The 20006-nt window shown below is 44.1% G+C and overlaps 1 protein-coding gene and 1 long non-coding RNA gene across 7 annotated transcripts in view; one reads left to right on the top strand and one right to left on the bottom strand.

The window, feature by feature from the left end:
* ADAMTS9 (ADAM metallopeptidase with thrombospondin type 1 motif 9) overlaps positions 1 to 20006 on the bottom strand; it is a 79003-nt gene that overhangs the window by 10334 nt on the left and 48663 nt on the right. For all 6 annotated transcript variants that reach the window (XM_033071495.2, XM_033071491.1, XM_033071492.1 and 3 more), the window contains 4 exons: positions 11359 to 11526; positions 7249 to 7422; positions 2138 to 2308; positions 495 to 689 (listed from right to left, as the gene is read on the bottom strand). In XM_033071495.2, coding sequence (XP_032927386.1) covers positions 495 to 689; positions 2138 to 2308; positions 7249 to 7422; positions 11359 to 11526 — 708 coding nt within the window. The remainder of the gene's footprint in view (positions 1 to 494; positions 690 to 2137; positions 2309 to 7248; positions 7423 to 11358; positions 11527 to 20006) is intronic.
* Positions 7357 to 12228, top strand: LOC117002414. Its single transcript, XR_004419278.1, has 3 exons — positions 7357 to 7441; positions 10659 to 10713; positions 12062 to 12228. It is a non-coding gene; the product is annotated as an uncharacterized LOC117002414 (long non-coding RNA).

Below are 20006 nucleotides of genomic sequence, written 5' to 3'. Positions count from 1 at the left end.
AAAGGCCAAGTTCTTTCCCCTGACCTGTCCCAGCATTTGTGAGAAGGAGGGGGAGAAAAAAGAAGAAAAGAATTCTTCTGAGGCTCAAATGATCAGTGTTTCAGCTGGCTCCCAAGTCTTTCTCATACACGTGGCCAAGTGGGATCAATTGAAGTTGCCAGTAAACCACCAATCTTCTAGCACAAAGCTTTCAAACCCTTGTGTTCTGCAATGACCCCACTCTCTGACTAAGCTTTCAGCATGGCCATCAACACAGCCACAAATGTTGTCTACACCCCAATTTTCATGAATGACTCTACTTGCAGCTGCTGGGACTCCCCCATATGAAGGGGGTTCAATCTGAAGTATGGAGCCCTACACACACTTGCTGCTGCTCCAGAATATTCAATGCATTAATCTAAGCAGCTCTAAAACATCCCCCTGCCAAACCTTTGGTCTGAAAAACCCCAGGCTGTTCCAGTCTTTTTGGCCAAAAAAGAAGTCGCCCAACTTACACTTCCCCAGTTGCCGACGCGCCAGGAGGCCGAGATGGGGCACTCTCCGAGGTAGCAGGGCTGGATGTTGGGGGGCTGTGTGCCAGGACAGTTGACCATGTTCTGGTAGCCATACTCATAGTGGTCCTTCCCGGTGTAAATCTCACTGCAGGACACGAGGCGCTGCCTGTAGCCCTTGCCGCACGTGACCGAGCACTGCGGGCAGAGGAAATATCTGTGAGCACTGCTTCCACTTCAGGAAGGCTGCCCAAAATGGGAGGGGAGGAAACCAGGCCTGGCAGCTTTTAACACAGGAAACTGCTTCAAGGGATTACTGGTATCTGTTTAAGCCAGTCATGAATATTGTAAGTGGTTACTACAAGTGGGCTGGTACCTGACATCATCTTTGAGCACCCAGTTCCTCTCTAGGCTGGATCTACAGCTGCTCCAGGACTCCCTACCCCAGCCTGGCTCCCAGGCATGTGTTATTTCTGCCCAAGCACAAAGAAATAAGAAGATCCCTGGGAATTCGGAAATGTCTCTATTAGTTGTTTGGTTTGGTGGTTTTTTTTTGCCATGGGATACACAGAGATAGAAAATGGTCAAGGTTGACCCTGAATTGCAGGTACTTGTCAGCAGCTAGAAGAATGAGAAAATTTTCATTGTAATTAGAGAATAAACAGCACTTCTGCCCTCCTCATTAAAGGGCTGAGTGGGACCTGGGAAGAGCCAAACTCTGGCTCTGTAAGCCCTCTTCATCTCCCTGTCATGTCCTCCCAGGTGGTCTCCCAGGCATTGGGAGTGGGTAGAGCGTGCCTGGACAAGGAGCAGACAGAGCTCCAGCCTGACAGGCACCTCAATATCTCCCTTAAGAAACCACTCAAGAGACCAAGCTGCTCTGAGGTACTCTCACATCTCCACAGTTCTCCCTCCTTGTGCTATCTCAGGTGGCTTGTCTCTCCTCCCCCTCAGTCCTTTTTTCCTTTTTCTTGCTCCTTCTTTTTAATCAGTGCTGTGTCAGCATCTGCCTTGTCATTTCCCTCTGCTGTTTCTCCAACTGGAAAGCAATCCTTCACTGGCTGCAGAAGGAAACAGGCTGAGATTAGCCCGAGTCCTCCCGCATGTGGCGCCCGCTGCGAGGAAAACTCATCTATTTTCCTTGCCTCCCAGCTGTGAGGGTGAATGTCCTGCCTTCCCTCACTCTGGGTCCTTGCCCCTGAAAAGACTACACTGAGGAAGGATGTGCCCCCATGGGCACCTCTAGGCTTGCCTCTCCCCCATGATGCACACCTGGACCCTTACACAGGGTTCCCCCAAGGAGTGGATGGGAATAAAAGCAATTAATTAAATAAATGAAAAAAACCAGCAGAAAACCAAAGAGGATGCCTGCTGAATGAACTGTGCTTTGGAAGAAAATTGCCTCCAGATAATATTAGCTAGGACCCTGAGCACACTGCTTTTAGTCTTTAATATCCTGGTTATCTCCCACAGTGCTGCTCCTTTCTATCCAACAGGGAGGCTGCACACGGAAATAAACCAAAAACCAGGAATTAAAAGCCACAGTGCTGCCTTGCCACTGTTGATTTGGGTGGCAATACCTCAGCAAGGGCGGTGTTGAGAGGAGGAGAGCGTGGCCTGGTGCAGGGGCGGGGATGGGGGCTCACCTCTGACCACTCTCCCGTGATCCAGATGTACTCGCAGGGGGGCAGCCCGCAGCTCTCCATCTCGGGGGGGCGCTTGCTGGCGTCGCAGTAGGCGCTGTTCTGCAGCTGCTTGTTCTCATCCACACAGAACACCTTGCGGAACCGGGACGCCTCCCCGCACGTCTTGGTGCACTGTGGGCAAGGAACAGCAGCTCAGGGACTCCAGTGTGAATGAATCCACACCCAGAGCGAGCCCTCCTCCCAGCAACCCCTGTAAGCTGTCACCGGTATCACCTGGGGGAAAATTTTGCACCAGGACCCTGCTGTGCCACATGCTGCTGTGCCAAACTGCTCCTGACCTCTGGAGGTGCTGACCCAAATCCACAGCAGAGAGGGGAAACCAAGGTTGCAGGTATTGGGATGGGGCAATTGTGAGGTCCAGCTGTGATAGGATCAAAAGATGCAGGATTGGGCATGCTGGGCCAGGAGGTAGGGCAAGGGGAGAAGAAAGGGACCAACCCTCATTACTTCAGCCCCTAGTAAATACAGCTGTTTAGAGAATAACAACTCAACCATCCCCCTTGCAAAAATCACACTGCTGCATGTTGGTATGGGGGGAGCCCCTTCCACAGCTCTCTGCCTTTGCATGAGAGCACACAGAATCATAGAATCATCATAGAATAGTCTGGGTGAAAAAGATCTTAGAGATCATCTCATTCCAACCCCCTGCCATGGGCAAGGACACCTTCCACTAGAGCAGGTTTCCTAGAGCTTCACCCAGCCTAGCCTCGAGCACAGCTCTGCAACCACTGCAGTGGAGGCAGCCCTGCAGGTTTATTCTTTTTTAAACACTGTCCTGCCTGATATTAAGAGCAACCCATGCTAGCCAAGTGCTCCCCAGGTCCTTCTGGAGACTTCAAGGACTCAGTTCTTTCTCTGCTTGTCTTGGAAAAACGAGCCTGTGAGGCTGTGTTCCTGGGAGTGAGGCTGTCCTTGGAGAGCATCTCAGAAAAATGCACAAAACAAAATAAATCAGTGTAAGAGCAGCTGTCTAGATAAAACCCTATTTTCTTTTAGTTATTGCCTGTAATGGACTTCTAACACTTTCAACTAACTGGATTAACAAGGAGAAAAATGCATGAAAATAATCATTTTATAGAACATATAGGGAATGTCTTCCCCTTAAGGAAAAGGATAAAACATCCAATCAGACAATCCCAATCTGCACAGAAACACTGTTTGAAGTCACCTAGGCTTGGAACACTGTGCCTGTTTAATCTAGTTAGAGTTTTACCCTCCAAACATCATTTCCAGCCTCCCTGAAGCACCTCCTGCCCTCCTGGCTGGCCAGCAATTAGGAAGATCTTAGTGAGTTCAGCTAATTGCAAAATGCAGACACTGTCATGGCCCTGTTTCTGTAATTAGCTCTCAGGACCAGGATTGTCAATTATTTGAGACTATTGAAAAATCAGATCAGTCTGTGGCAGCAGCAGCAAACCAGGAGAGCAACAGTGAGCACATCATGTTGGGTGTAAATATTTAAAACTGGGGCAAAGGGGAAAGGGATGGGGAAGGAGAGGCAGCTCCACAAAGCGTCATTTATTCCAAAAGAATAACTTAGGAGCTCTTAGGCAACAGTCAACATTGCAAAATCTGCAGTCTGCCAGAAGACCCCAAGGGCTTTGTGTGCTTTCAACCTTATTTGCTCTCTTGCTTTGAGTCCTTGGAGTGGAAGCTCCTTCTAGGTCTGTGCTGAAACATGGCAATCCTACAGGGGCTGGAGGAATTTGCTGGAGTGTGATTTCCCCAGAAAGCAAACAGAGTGGCTATATTTACCCATCTCTGATTATCTCCCTATTACATAAGTAAAAACTGAAAGGGGGTCATTGTGTGTGAATATGGCACCACTCTCTAGCCACCTTTTGGGGCAGCCTGAACCCTGACCTTCCTGCTCCTCCCTAAGGAGGGACTCTCCAGCACAGTGGGAGTGGGGTCATAGGATGCTCAAAGCTTCCCTCCTCTCTGGTTTGGCATTTTCCAGCCCAGCAAGGGGTCAACAACACAGGGTGAATTGTTTCATGGTCCCTCACAGTCAAAGGACATACCTTGAAAGGAGTGAGAGGAACCAAGCCTAATCTTGTCTCATCTCCTTAATGCATACTTCAGACTAAATTTGCAAAGTACATTGGATCATGCTTCACTTTAAGATGGTGAACCATCCATATGCCATCAAGGCATCTTCTAACATTGGCAGTGAAGAGCTCTCACATCAAAAGCCCATCCTTGTTTAAAACCATTACTTGCTGATGAGAGAGCGACACTTCCCAGCATAGATCAGCCTGATTTGGGTTTGTCTGCAAATAACAGTGGTGTGGCCAAATAAACCTGAGCCAGCTCTGTGCGTTTTGCCATCATCAGAAATTCAAAGTTTGGTTATTTGTATTTTTAAGGGTAACAGGCATTTAAAATAATTCCATTGAAATATTAATTGAGGCTCAAAGACAGTGAGACCATGATAAACTAAAGAGAAACACTGAGAGGTTCCAATCAGCTAGCCCAAAGTTATAAAACATTATTAATGTAGAAAGCAGACAGTTCAGCTAGCATGGAAAGGCTATTTTTCCTTTTAATGCAGTGACAGATCTTGCATGAAATCTCACGTTCAAGACTGATTTAAATCTCACACAAAACAGTGGGGCCAGGCTATAACAGCTATTGATAGCAAAATCTGAAAAACAAGTCAGGCATTTGACAATATTTGTCTCTTTTGCCTCATTTCCCAAATTCTGAACTGTTTTCCTGGCAGTTCAAATTAAGGATCATTTCAAGCACTTCTGAAACTGTTTTAGAAGAGCAATAACAATAATTAAAATAACCCCAAAGGCATTGCTTTGCAAAAGCATTGATTGTTTTCTTCTTTTTTAAAAATAACAATCTGACACAGATGAAATGTACCCCCCCATGCCATGAATGCTGAAACATGCCTTGGGTAATTCTGCAATTCAAATCAGGCAAGAATGGCACAATTTCCCCCCAAAAGGCAAATGTCAAAGATTCAGAAGTTGCACAGCAGCTTCCAGAGCTGTAAATTGTCCTTCCACAGAGGCTCATATTTAAGAAAAAAACCTTTCCTTCTCCCAATTTTCCCTTTTTCTTTGTGACTCCAGCCTGAGTTTTATTTTGACATTAGCAAGGCCCTTTCTATTGACTTTCTTCTCCTTGGTGAGGGCACTGAGAACAGGTGATTAATGATGACACACCAACAGAGCAGTAAATGGCTTCCAGTAAGTTTCATATTCCTTGTCTTTGTCAAGACCAACACTTTTTTCTAAACAACAACAGCAACAACAACAACAACAAGAAGGAACAATTAAAAAACCCCAAACCCTCTTGACAGATTCCCTTTAAAGATAAGAAATCAAGAACAAGACAGCACTGAGATGTTATTTATATCCTGCCTTCCATGTCAATTAGGGTTCATTGCTGCTCCCTGCCCAGACAATACCAATGCAATCTGTGCCTCCTCATGGATAGTGCCTATGGCATTTCACTGTGAACACTAGAACAAAATAAGAAGTGCTTGGAAAAAATGCTTGGAATCAGCCAAAGGGGCAAGCTCACATTGGGCAGCTCCTGGATTTTCCTGTTCATGGTTCCTAATGAGTACTTATGATGGTGAGGAAACCTCCAGTCCATCCTCTTAGTAAAGTTCTCTTGGAAAAAAAAAAAAATCTCCATAATATGTTCAAAATTTCCCCAGTGCAATGGGGAGTCCTGGAAAACTTCAGAAAACATCAGTATTTGTATCTGATCAAGAGCTTGGCAGGGTGGAGGCAGGCACCTCTCCAAAGTGCTTAGAAAAGTTGCAAAACTAGGGGAGAGATGGCAAAATTTGGACTTCATGATTTTGGAGGTCTTTCTCAAGTCAATGATTCTAAGATTCTACAAAAGGATGGGGCAGGAGCTGTTTCTTTTCAGGGCTGATTACACCACAGTTAAGGACTGGCACTACATGCTGCTTGGTGACCTCTTTGCTGCCTTTAAATTTATTTGCTGAAGAAGTTAACAGGCTCTGTAAAACTAAAAAGTTTGTTGCAAGGAAGTGGCTGGAGCCCCCTCAGCCATTCCTACATTTCCTTTTCTGTCTGGGATGTTTCAGTCAGGTACCACTGTGTGACCAGCCTGGCTTTGCCTCCTGCTGCTTCCCATCACATTTCCCTGTGTACTGGGAAGCAGCTGAGAAAGGGCACAGCCCCCCCTGGCCTCCTGCAGCTCTGGCTGGCTTACACAGGATTATAAACCCCATTTCCCAGCACTACTGAGATTGGGGAAATGAAGCTAAACTTGTGTGTCCTGCTCCAGTCAGGCTGAGGTACCACATGCAGGGGCGAAAAATGGAAAAAAACACAGAATGAAAGGAATAATTTTGGTGTCTGGTCTGAACTGCCTCTGCCAAAACCTGCCATGTGTTTGAAGGCTGACACAGCACCCTCTTGGCACTGCATGGGAGAGCTCCTCCTGCTCAGAATCTCTTTGTCCTCCTACCACCCACCAGCCTTGAGAGCACTCATTGCCCACACTCATTGCCCACACTCCCTAAACCACTGGAGCAGTTCCAGTCCCAGGAGCTGTTTTTGATGGGAACTGATCCTGGACACACAGAAAAGCATCATCTCGCACAGAAATCTTGACCTCAGCACTTGATAAAAGAGCAAAGACCGGGAGTTCAGTGAAAGGATAGGGATGTCAGATGGAGCTGGGTAATGGGGCAGGAAAGACGGAATTACCACTGCTCCCTAATTCCTCCAGGCACAGGGCTCAGGCTGGAGCAGCACAGCAGGGCTCTGTCTGCTGGAAGAGACCCAAATCCCTACCCAAAACCTGTCGGTATTTGCATAGGTCCCAGCCAAACACAGGGCAGCACGAAGCAATAAATTAACCCTACAGAGGCATTTCTCCGCTCCCCCTTTCAGCCAGCATCGTGCACGAGCCTTCCCTCTGCCTATTTTTAATTTTTTTTTTTGGGCAACCCAAATTGCAACCCAAACACCAGCGCTCCCAAAGCATCCAGCAGCATCTCCAGCTGAGAGCACAGCTGTGACCCCAGGGCAGGGGAAGGGGTCCCCGCTTACCGCCTGCCACTGTCCGGCTGCCCAGCGGTGCGTGGGGCACGCAGCGAGGTGACAGTCCCGCTGCGGGGGTGGCCGGCTGGCCGGGTCACACTCGGAATCCTCGGCTGCCGTGGGGCTGCTGCTGTGGCACTGCACGGATCTGCGCTGGACACCCCGGCCGCAGGACACGGAGCACTGCGGGAAGGGACACGAGGTGAGTGCAGCTCCCAGCACACCCACCACCATGCTATCTCTGCTGATAGCGATGCTCTAGCAAACTTCCAAGTGAGGCTTTTCATCGTTGCAAGGAAAAAACTGTGAATCTGAAGCCAGTGGGAATATTTGGCTTCGGTGGGGTCAGGACTTCCTGGACAGGATTTTTATTGAAAAATCTGTTTTTATTGCAAAATAGCGGCACTGCTAAACCGCCCTGACATGCCAGAGGCGGCCAGGCTCTGAGTATTGCTCTGAGTATTGCTTCTCAGGCACTGCTTCAAAAAAGTAATAGTTCAAAATACATCAAATGCCACAAACAGAGCGGGCTTTAATGAAAAGCAAACTTGGATTTATAGAAGAAAGTGTGTAGCTGCAGAGAGGGAAAGGTATGGTACAGCTGGGATTTCTTTCAGCATGCATCTGAACATGCACATGCACCAAGGCAGGGAACACAGTTTTTGAAAAAAAAAGTCTTTTTGAAATTAACTGCATTTCACATTTCCTTCATTACACTCTGGGCACATTTCTCCCAGCTTCAGGGCACAGCAACAAATGCCTGAATTTTTCTGTTTCTCAAACATCTTTAAATTATTATCTATACTGCAATACTATTAACAGCTTATTTTTTCTTTCACGCAACATCTCTCAGTGTTGTGACTGCACACTAATATGTTTAGCAATACTTAATATTGCTCTGGAACAGATTCTTCCTGGCTAGACCTTAAAGTATTATATACAGATTTGGAGTAAAGAATATTTGCACTGATAGAAGAAAGTGCATAAAAATTAAAGGTGTGTATTAGAAACACATGTGAATTAACTAATATTAATTATTTAAAACAACTAATATTACTTATTAATGTATCAGGAACTGAGAAAAAAAGTTGTCAGCCTGTAATTGCAATGCCCACTAAAACGAGCCTTCTTAAGGCAGGGAATTAAGTGGTGCCTAATGGGGAAGCAATTCCATCTTCTGTATTCCTCCATAATGCTCTTTGCTTTACTATCCAAATGCTCCATAAAGCCATGAGAACCAGAGGAAAGCTGACTGTGACTATTTGCCTGGCTTCAGATATTTGTAAGAAGGTGGGAGTACTTTTGTGTAGCTTTTGAAAGCAGCAGTGAGATTTCTGTCACTAGTGATGCAAATGCTTTCCATATGCTGTTGCTTCCCTGGGATTTACAGTGCTCTTTGTCCTACACATTCCATAGGGACTTTCAAACAGAATAAAGGCACAAACTTGGAGAAACAAACACACCAGAATGCCTACCAGGCTCTAAGATATCTTTTTCAGTTGCATTTATCACCAACATAAAAAGCCCAGGTATGGATAAAAGAGCACAAACAACACCGTGGCTTTTTCATGGGGGGGCTGCACTGTGTGTGACACCTGGGTTTGGGGACAGGATGGTCCCTGGCTGTGACAGAAGCTCTACCTGATGTTCTGCCTGTGTTTTTAGATAGGGCTGGATTTCAGCCTGCAGCTGAAGCATGCAAATACCAGACAGCAGAATAAATATTGGTATTTTTGTTAAATGAAAGGTAAATGGCCATAATTGACACCAATTAGGAGAAACAAACACATTAAATCTGACATTTCAGTGCAGATGTAAACACACTTAAAACTTGGAGAAAAAGCCTTTTTAGAGATATATCAAAAATTATTTGCTCCAGGGAAGTGGGTTCTTAATCTAGAAAAGAGCTAACCATCCTCTGAATACAAAACCTCCAAAGCAAAAAAAAACCCCTAGGATTGGAGCACTAGCACAGCCTGTCTCTGACTGAGACTGATTTTTAACCATTCCTGTATTTTTTGATCTTTGTTTTCTCAGTAATTCCTTTTCCCAAAGGCAAAACCCCCCAACACCTAAAGGTATGTGCAATGGGTCCTGTGCATATATAGTGACACAAGGATGCAATTTGATGGGAAAACCTTGCCTTATTTCTCATGCAGACTTTTGCTGGCTTATTCAGGAGAAAAAACACAGCAGCTCAGCTTCGGGATTAACTTTCTGAGACAATTAGACCTTCAGAAAGTTCGGGGGTTTTTGGATAATATCTGAGTGGAAATTAATCCTGGTTCTGATTTGAACAGTGACACTGGTAATGGGGAAAGTCACATGGAGTTTTCATGCCAAATTTATACCCTGATGTACTGTGCATTCAGGGCACCAAACTGCTTCATGCTCTTAATGAGAAGTTCAGGACCTAAATCCAGCTTGGCTCCAAGGCATTCAATCTCTGGCAAAGCCCTGAACATCCCTTACAAGGGACCCAGGGCCAGCACTCCCAACCTGTGACAGCCCCAACTCTTCATCTGTCACAGGCAAAAAAAATACTGCCAGCACCAGTGAGGCTCAGAGATCCATGTCACAGCATTTCACAGGGCTTTAAAAAGCCCGATTTGACATTGTAGCATAAGTGTTTCTACCCCTTCATTTTTTCCCTAAGCAAGATGCTGGTTGGCTGAGCACATCCAGCATCAGGAACCTGGGCTGAGGAGCTACTCCTGGAAAAGCCTGTTCTTAGCATTATCATTAGCATAAAAATATTCCTTAATTGCCCAGTCATAAGAGATTACCTCAGACCATAAATCACCTCATCCTCCTACTAACATGGGTTCCTTTCTCCAGTTGCATAAAATTAACATCCATGATGCTGGGAATTTTAAACCACTTACTTTTATCAATTAATATTAGTGTATTTGAATGTAATTGACAAGCCATTACATTATTATGTTTACAATTATTAGCTGTAAAAAACTGCTTTCAGGAGCAGTCACTTTAAATAAGGTGCAAATTGGATACCACAAGACTGTCTAATGGCCTCGCATTTCATTTCAGTCTGGCTCCTGTATAAAATTGAGGTTTCAGTCCTGAAGGTAATAAAGGTAATAATATTGACTTCATTTCCAGTATGGGAGCAGTACTGTGGATTTCACAGGCTGGATGCTCCTACCCTCAGGTAAAGAACCCAGACCTTGGTAACTGAAACTCCATGGGGAATGAGCACTTAGTCTTTACCCCCATAAAATGGCAAATACTCCTATCCGGTGAATCCAAAGGTGAGGATTTAAAAAAAAAACCTAATACAAGCCTGAAAACAATCATAAATCATTAATGAGTTTATTGTCCTTTTTATTAGCGGACATTAATCAACAGCATGCTAACATTTACATGTGTGCCTGTAGCAATGTTAATGGTTTGTCTTTCAGAGAACTTGAATACAGCAAGAATGGGTGTTTTGTACCTAAATTTGGAAGACAGAAGGTAAGGGAACACGATGTTTTACAAGTTAGCAGTTCATTTAGTCTGGGATGTTCAATAATTCCTCTGATTACCACGCTAATGAGGTAGAGGGGAAAGCAAGGTTCAGAGTTAAAAATGTGATGCAGCAGATTCAAGGTGATGACAAAGACATTATTTTTAGAAAAACAAAGATTCAAGGTATGCTTTCAGCAAGCAAGATGTTTAATAACTCAAAATACTTTTTCATTTCCAGTAGCCTCTACTCTATGCATCACTGTCTGACTTTTTAATAAGGGAAAATCAAGCAATGAGTTTATTTCTCAAAATTGAGGGAGATTTTACTGGAGATATGATATTGAAATGATATTAAAACCATGAATAAATAGTAGATTCTCCTTAATAAAATATTTCTAGCAAAAAACTAACCTACACAACAAGGAATTTGCTTTCAGAAAGACACTAAAGCAAGCTGCCTAGTTCTCAGCTGGTACAAATCTGTGCTGCTCCACTGCTGTCTATGAAGCTACACTGTTTTACACCAGGATCTGGCCCAAAATCTTGCCCTGAATAATTCATGAGGACAGAAGTGATTGGAAAACCAGGCTCTAACCAATTTGATGGAGGAAGAATACCAAAAGGTGGAAAAGGGTAGACAACACGGCTCACCTGGCCCCAATCTCCTGCTTTCCACTTCGGACATCTGCCCCCTCTGCATTTCTTTTGCACGTTGGGCTTAGCAAGGTGTTTACAATTCTCTTCTTCTACATGCCTCCCTTCCTTTGACAAACAGTACACACTGCGGTGCTTTTGGCCCCTTCCACAGGAGACAGAACACTGTAAATATAAAGTAACAACAGATCAGCTTTCACACTCATACAGGGGCCATGGCTACCCAGGGCATTTTCTTTTAGCTGGACCAAAAAGCTCCTCCCCGGGACCCCGACAGGCTACACAAAGCTTGAGGTGAGTGCAGACACTTAATATCGTGTGATATTCTTGGTCAAAGCCCCCAAAAATGCCAGTATCAAAATAGAGAAAACAGCTGACATTCAGCAGGGATAACAGGCTGAATTCCTGGCATGGCTCCAGTCCTTTCAAAGGAGCAGAGTCCTCTTACAGGGATCAAGGCAGGAACCCTCAGTATCTACTTAGAAAAACTTGAAAGGAACCATTTCCATTTACCTTGGTACAAAGGGATGTCAAATATTGGTAAATCAGGAGGGTAAAGTGTGCTCTGCACCTTCACAGAGGGAAATAACTGCACAAAGGACAAGGCTGAAAAGTGCAGTATTTCCTTGTCCTTAGTACAAAAGCTCATATTTGTTTTATCAGTGTAGTCTGACTTTTCTTTTTTTTCTTCACTAAACAGACTGAAACCAGGACATGTTCATCCTTAAGATTTATGCATTTTGAAAACAACTCAGAAGGTGGCAAGAAGGCAGAGCCTGGAGAATCAAAGCAAAAAGCAAACCAGCAGGTATGTTAGCTGCAAGCTTTGTAGTGAAGCAACTAATTTCAACCTCCCTCTGCAGGTTCACTGAACTTTTTCAAATGTGACCACTTCTGGCATGCAAACCCCAAGCAACTTCACTTTGATTTCAGATTAGTCTCCTCCAAAGATTTAGGAATCAAAGGGGTCTGGAATCACGACACGAATTTAATATGACAGTTTCATGTAGAACAAGCCTCTTACTCAGCATGATGCACCCAGACTCAGCTTCCATTTCTTCATTACATGCTACGTCATAAGCACACTGGTTTAATCCTTGAGGGCAAATACACTGTTTTAACCATCTCTCCATGTAAAATGTTCTGCTTTCTTTTCAGAATGGAGAAAACACACAAAAATGAGGCTTCAACCTTCATTTTGGAGTCACTCCATCAATATATTTCCCAAGAAATATATTACAGCTCAAGCTCTCCCCAGCCTATAAATACATTTGAAACCTAAAAAATTTATATATATAGCAGCTCTGGAAGATCCACTAGAATAAAAATTGGCATATACATTGACACCTGTGAATATTTTATATTACAGCCCTTCTTACAGCTCATTCAGCCACAAAGAACCAGCGAGAGAGCAGTTTCTAAATGGAAAAGTTCAGACTGATGCGGAGAGAAATGGATGTAACTCCTAAAACCAGACATCGATGCTTAAAAGCTTGTATAAAAGACACCCTGAAAAAGGCTGTTTTTCTGCTGCAAGAGTGTTACAGATTGAGGAAAGATCACTGAGGTCCCGTTGATCAACAGGTTTAAGAGCTGTTAATGATGCTCCTCTGAGAGGCTGAGCAGGGACAGCTGCCTCTGAGTTTTCCTGAGCCCAGATCCAATTCGAAGACAGGCCAAAAAACCCAATAAGCACCATCCAACCTTGCACTGAAAAACAGAAGAAATGCTGTCCCTTGCAATAAAATAACACTTTCACAAGTTAGCTAGGTCCATAAACTTCACTTCTTTTCTTAAGCATCCACAGAAGATCAAGCTAATGTTACCCTATTTTTATAAGCCTTCAAATTTCATCAGAAGTTAATTTTTCATTCTCTCTACTTTTCTCCCCAGGTTATGAAAGTCAGCAGCAAGACAGAAATGTCACATCCTATAAAACCCAGTTCTATACTTCTAATATTTTAATCCATTTAATGTCTTTGGACTAAACACCAACACTTGATGCTTAAACAAAAATTCAAGTGCTCCTTGGTAAACAGTCTTCATGCAGTTTATGCCACTTTACTGTGACAGCCAAAGTTAAAGAGTAAATTTACAGTATTAATCAGGACTGTCTCATGTCCCTCATCCTGAGCCCAGAGCATCCTTAATTTAAAAAATACATGGGATCCCACTGCTTATCCTAAAGTAAGACCAACCATACTTACAATGCAAGCACCTTCCTGGGGACCTGAAGTTGGTTGATAAATACTTGATCTCACAAACAATTTGGAAGCAGTTATTTCCAAAATTATTATTCCCCTTCTACAAGATGCTTAACTTTGGCATGGAGCCTGATTCTGACATTTATCTCGTGATCCCATGATCAAACAAGTCTGCGTGCAAACCTCGGTGCACTCAGAGGTTGAGGCATAATTTGCTTAATTTTGTTAATACTTAAATGTAATTCCTAAGATGCTGGAATTAATCATTTCTATGTCTGCCTTTAATATAAATCAAATTTAGGCAGCTGTGCGTTTTCAGATCTAAACCACCCGTTTGCTTTCATGCACATTTGAGTTATGATCTCATTTGCACTGACAGAAAAGAAAGGTTGAATAATCTAATTTAACCAAGTATCAGAGACTGAAAATTCCTTTGCAAAGAGTCTACTTAATAACTGCCATCTAATTCATCTCAGGTATTCAACTTTTATCTGGCACATAGATTTTAAGCATATGTGAGCCACATGCAAAGCATAATTTAATAGGGGGCTGCATCTCAACACTATGTGAGTCAGGGAAGTGCTACATCCAACTACCACCATCAGCCTCATCATTTATTTTGGACCCTGGAGAAACTTTGCATTTCATTAACAGGATTCTTCATGGCTGCAAATGCTGCCTGCCTATAGCACCTACCAATAACAGTACCACAACGAGGTAAGCTTTGACCTTGCCTTCCTCAAAACATTTGGCAAAATCATTGTCTTCACATTCCTCTTTTTCTTGACTTCTTTCCCATACTCCCCATAAAAAATGCTTCCAAGTACTGGGGGCAGACCTTGGTTCTCTGGAGTAACAGCCTCGCCTTATACAAGGTTCTCTGAGTCACCAGAAAAGCCTCTACCAGTTTTGAACACCTCTGAGCCAGCCCTGAAGGTACAGCCAGGTATTGTATGGAATTTTTTCACTAATCAGCTTCCTAGAGTGAAGGATCACACGCACTTGAGCATGCCTGTGGTCAACTTGCCTCTGCCTCCACTTAAGTTTGGGAAAATGTTGCTCTGAAAGGCTGTTTACAGCCTGTGATTGAGGCACAACAGCAAATAGCACCCCTGGATGAACCTGGGAGGACAGTCAGGCATGGAGGAGGGTGTGAAAACAACAAATTGTGACGTTGCTGTGAAAAAATCCAAAAGTTTGCAGCACATAAAACAACGGAGAAACAGTATTTCAAAAAATCAGCCATAGCCATCACTGTAAAACTCTAGCAAACCTTTCCCTTGTTATTATCTTTATTATCTCCTAAACCCACCACAGTTGCACCTGGCACCTTACACGAAGGAAAATAAGAGGACTTTCCTAAGAGCATTAGGATCAAAGCATTAAGCACAAATTTAAGGGTTTTATGTTTATTGCATGATTAGTGTTGTTAACATGCCAAGAATTGGAGATTGGAATGCTGCTGATACTTTCAAATAAATATACTGCCTAGTTTAAATAAATGCAAGGAAAAAGTTTTAAATAAATATGGCAGAAATATTTCCATATCAACTGTTTCCATAAAGGTGCTAAACACAGTGCTAAACATCTGCAATGCCTAGCTCTGGTCTACTTGTGTTTTTGTTTCCACAAAAAATTTGTTTTCTGTTTCAGAGTTTAGGAGATGATCATTCACTTTACCAAGCCTGTGCAAAATTGCTTCAAAATAACCCTTTCTGCATTTCCTGATCTGATCATTTGGAAGATGAGGGTACATCTTTTTCATTAAGATCTCCCTAAAATAGAAAGGCTGCTACTTGATGCACAGGGCTGGCGGCAGGAAAAAACCATAGAATATGTCCAAAATCTCCTAAAAACTTGTACAAAATTTCTGGTGAATTGATGGGAGTGGGGTCAGTCCAGCACCAAGAGAACTCAAGAACCCTGGGCACAAACGAATAAATCTCAGTAAGAAGAAAAAGACATCAGAGAGCAGTCAAGAAGAAATGGAACGACTGCTCCTTGTGAACTTTGTGCATTGAAGGGGCAGTTCCACAAAGGGCAGAAGGGCATATCCCATCAAGAACCTGGGAACACTCTCCCCCAGAAGTGAAAAGTTGCAGAAAATGCTGTCAGACCACTTTTCAGACCCACCGGTGCATCAGCCAGCGATTTGGGAGGTATTTAAGACAATGAATGCAAGCTGTGGTGATCACCCAATGAATTCCCAAAGATAGCAATGCTCTGATAGCTCAGCAAGTGCAGGGCTGGGAAGGATTACTCTAAAAATGCCTTTATCAGATTCTGCCAGGAGCAACTTTTTGGAGGAAATTAAAATCAATCCTTGTAGATTTAGACTTCCCCACATTAAGGATTTTATGGAAAGTCAGCAGCTGTAAGTAAGCCCTAGTTCATCCTTTCCAATAATCTGAGACAAAATGTGTTGGATGAAATAAAGCAGAAAAGCAACAGAGCCCTCCAATGCTTTACACGCATTTTCCAAGAGGGCTGTGTCCCTGCATTCCAGCAAACTTCTCCAGCTACAAGCCAACCCAGCAATGTACCCTCACAGCTACCTTTCAGCAGCCTATTAGTCTGTATCACCTTTTAATACCACTGACACTGCTGCTGCCAGGTACTGAAACCCTATCCTAGTGACTTCTGTACCTCTTGAGCACAAAGGACATCAACAGACACATCACCAAGGAAAGCCTGGATCCTTCCTCACCAGCTGAACCTTCACCAGGAATCTTAAAATGCTGGAACCTTTGTGTGCTGTCCAGCAACAGGGGCTCTGTGGCATCCAAACCAAATTAGCTTCACAACAGCAAGGTATTTCAGCAGGTAATTCCCTTGGCTTCAGTGAGACAGGCTGAAAGCAAGGCTGCAGCACTTTAGGAGATATTTAGGAAATATTTACAGCTGTTCTGAAGCCCTGTTTCTCCCACCAATTGTTTTAGCATGGTCTTGTGCCCATCTGCATTGGCACATTGAGAAATCCATAAAATTGGGTGGGGATACATGCAGGGCAGGAGTCACCCAGCTTGTCCTCTCCTGACAAACTAAGGAGCCATGACTTAAGGCACATGGGTGCTGAGTGTGCATGGTCATGGTGATTTTAGCTGGTGAATGGCCAGAAAATACATGTGATTCTTGTACATTTGAAAGGGAAGAGAGGTTTCTACTTTCAAGGGAGAGCAAATGGACCAGAGACCTGAAGAAAACACACCAAAGCACTGCACTGCAGTTTTGAAAGAGGCTTCAGAAATGTTTAATCCAAATTGGCTCCTCAGAGAAATGGGGTGACTGAAAAAAGGCAGGAACATTAGGAATTTTGGAATGTACAGTCTGAATGCATTTGTGAGCACTGTCCAGAGGCCCTGTGGAAGTGGGTTCTGAGGAGCCCTCTTAGATCTGCAGGACAGCCCTCAGTCTGAACAAGAGAATATCCCCAAACATTCCCAAGCTCCAGTATTCCCAAGGAGCCCTCATTGCCCCAGGCATGGGAACTTCCATGCTGGCCTGCCCTGTCTCTGCAGTGCCCACAAGGTCTCCATCCTCCGGAGGCTCTGCTCTTCACTTGGAGCAGAGGCACAGAGCTTCCCAAGTCATTATTGCAAAAGGGAAAAATGAAACAATCCACTAAATCTTCACCTTCCTGCCACCAAACTCAGCTGCAGGGACTGGTGAGAGGCCTCAGATGTTGTCTTATAACATTAAAAAAAAAAAACCACCCAAACAAAACAGAAAAGAAGAGGAAAATTTCTCAGAGAAAAGGGTCCAATTCGATGTGTTGCTGCAGTGGAAGAAAGAGCTGGTGTGTCTGGAGCCCATTGCTCCAGCACAAATTGCCCAGAGGAAAAGATGCTCTTGGGTTCTTTAACTCTTGCAAGATTTAAGGCCCTGAGTGCCAAAGTCAATACAATAATTTCCCCAAGCTGGGAAACCTCACAAGATATATGGGAAGAAGTAACTGCAGCAGGAGAAGCCATGCATCTCCTCTTCTGCAGCATCCACCCAGTAAGCAGCACCTTCTCCCTCTCTTTTCCCTGCCCTGGAAAGACTTCACCACTAAAGACTTCACCACTAAAGACTTCACCACTAAAGACTTCACCAGGCACAGAAATTAGCAGGGCCTGAGCACACAAAGCTCTCCTAAAAGCTGTGTCCCTACCCTGCTCCACACGATTTACCTTGAAAAACAAACAAAAGCCCCACAGAGCCACTGCACGTGTTTCCAGGGAGGGAGGCATTAGATGGCATTTCCTCAAATTAGGAGGAGATGTGTGAGCTACCAAAGGGTGCCAATAAATGCGATGTGGAAGGTACTGATGAAGCCTATTTTCCATGCTGTGGCACTTTTAGGAGAGTACCAATTGAAGCAGCAAGGTGCCTCAGCTAACTGACACTTCATATTTTTAGTGAACAGTGGTACTACAATGCCATTTAGATATTCTGTTCCAGAATAGGATTTCTCTGTGTTGGATGGAATAAAACACAAAGTAAAGAGCTCTCCAAGAAATGTCAGCCCTGTTTCACAGGTGTGCATCACACTGGGGGGTTGTAGGAGCACTGGGCTGCTGCTTGCTCCCCCATTTTATAAAGAACAATCTTGGCTTAATGCACTAGGGATAAATACTGTCAACCTGCACACAGTCTTGGGCATCAGACAGATTTTCATCCATGCTGCTGGCTCACTCACCTCCCCTGTGAGCTAGTAAAATTAAAATATGAATAGAGCTTTAAATGCCTTTGGAACAGGACTGACTACACCGTTTTTTCTTAATAACTGCACAAATCAGTCACTGGGAAAGTTAGAAGCACAGAAAATCTCTTTGTGCTTAGTGTCCCTCATTGTTATACATCCTTGTTTCCAAATCCCTAGGATCTGAGCAACAGCAATGATTGCAGTGTGGAGTATTCAGTGTGACTCTGGAAAATGGGCAAAGCCCCAGGCACACCTCTCAAAACCCAGCTCAGGGATCTGCCTGAAGATGCTGCATTTCACAGCTCATCCCTGAAGTGTGCTACTGCTTCAATGCATCCCTTGAAGTCTTAAGCATTCCTGTACTCAGAGCCAGTGCTTTGGGAGACAAATATTCCCAGCATTGCCCTTTTATTTATTGCTTTATTTCTCCTGTGTGGGCATGTGCAGATGTGCAGGAGATCTGCAGCCAGGGATGGGACATCCATAACACAAGGACTGAGGCCAGTCATTGCTGAACAGTAGCCTCACCACTTGTTTGAGTTCAGGCCTGGAAAACTACTCTTTCATTGAGAAAATGTGTAAGAGAGGGGGTGTAAAAAGGCAACCACAGTGGCATGCCAAATGCAGCCAAACAACCACTGCACTATGGGAAGAAAGAGACTGCTCTGAGTGGGAAAGTGCACTGAGGAATTTGGGGAGATGCACTGTCTGGGAGCAAAGGGGTGAGAATATTTTAAAGATACCTGAAAATAACCTTTGTGAGTCTAACCACTGGTCCAGCTCCTGTCTGTCCTGGCAGTGGCAACAGGAAAGGTTGTTGAAGGACAGCAGATGAGATTCTCTGCAGCTCCTTTCCCTGGTACTTCCTCTGCATTTAGTCACTGCATTAGGAAGGTCAGAAGGGACTTTGCTGACCAGTCCTTTTATTTCTCTATCAGACTAAAAGGTCATGAGGGGTGTATAGACCAATGGGGGCCTGCACGGGGGAAAGGGGATTGCAACAGCTGAGCTTTAAGTGGCAGGAAATCAGTCCTGTGAGAAGTTGATCCAGGAATCACTAAGGTGCTGGCTCAGTGTTAAGCACACAGTGCCCCCAGGGTGGTCCCTCACCTGCAGGGTGTAGCTGAAGGGTTTCCATGGTTGTTTTCCTGCTAATGGAGCATCAACACCAGCAAAGAAGAGACAGAGAACTGATAACAAAAGTATACCTATATACCTAAAAGTATACCTATATTGTTCTCCTTATTTAAGTAGAAACAGAAAATGAAAGATGGTGATAACAAGCAAAAAATACAAATGGAAAGGAAAACAAAAATTGGAGATTTTAGGGTAAAAAGAGAGGAAAAAAAATTATGTTCCTCTACCGGGCAGCTGGGTACCACTGCCTTTGCCCACCTGTGATTGCCTTGAAGCCACCAGCTGTGGGCACTGAGGTGAGGAGAGAGATGCATGAGCATCCATCACCACTGCCTCAGAGGAGCAACAGGCTGAAACTCTTCAAACAAAACCCCAACAGCAGCTCAGCAATGCTGCTGTCACAGCAAATTCATTTTCTGCAGAGGAGAAGAAGGGAACAGCAGAGTTATATACACTTGCAACCAAATCTGTCCCTGGTTATCAGTTCTGCCTTAGCAAGACCTGACATCCTGCCTGCTATGAACATTATCAGAACAATGACACAGAGAATATTGCTGTTGAGCAGCCTATTTTCAGCCAGCTGCATGGGGAAGGCATTTTGCAAACAACATGTTGAG

The sequence above is a fragment of the Catharus ustulatus genome, chromosome 13 (genome assembly GCF_009819885.2).
Source record: "Catharus ustulatus isolate bCatUst1 chromosome 13, bCatUst1.pri.v2, whole genome shotgun sequence".
In the NCBI taxonomy this organism is placed as follows: domain Eukaryota; kingdom Metazoa; phylum Chordata; class Aves; order Passeriformes; family Turdidae; genus Catharus; species Catharus ustulatus.
The sequence above is the reverse complement of the archived record's forward strand: the minus strand, read 5'-3'. Positions and strand labels throughout refer to the sequence as shown.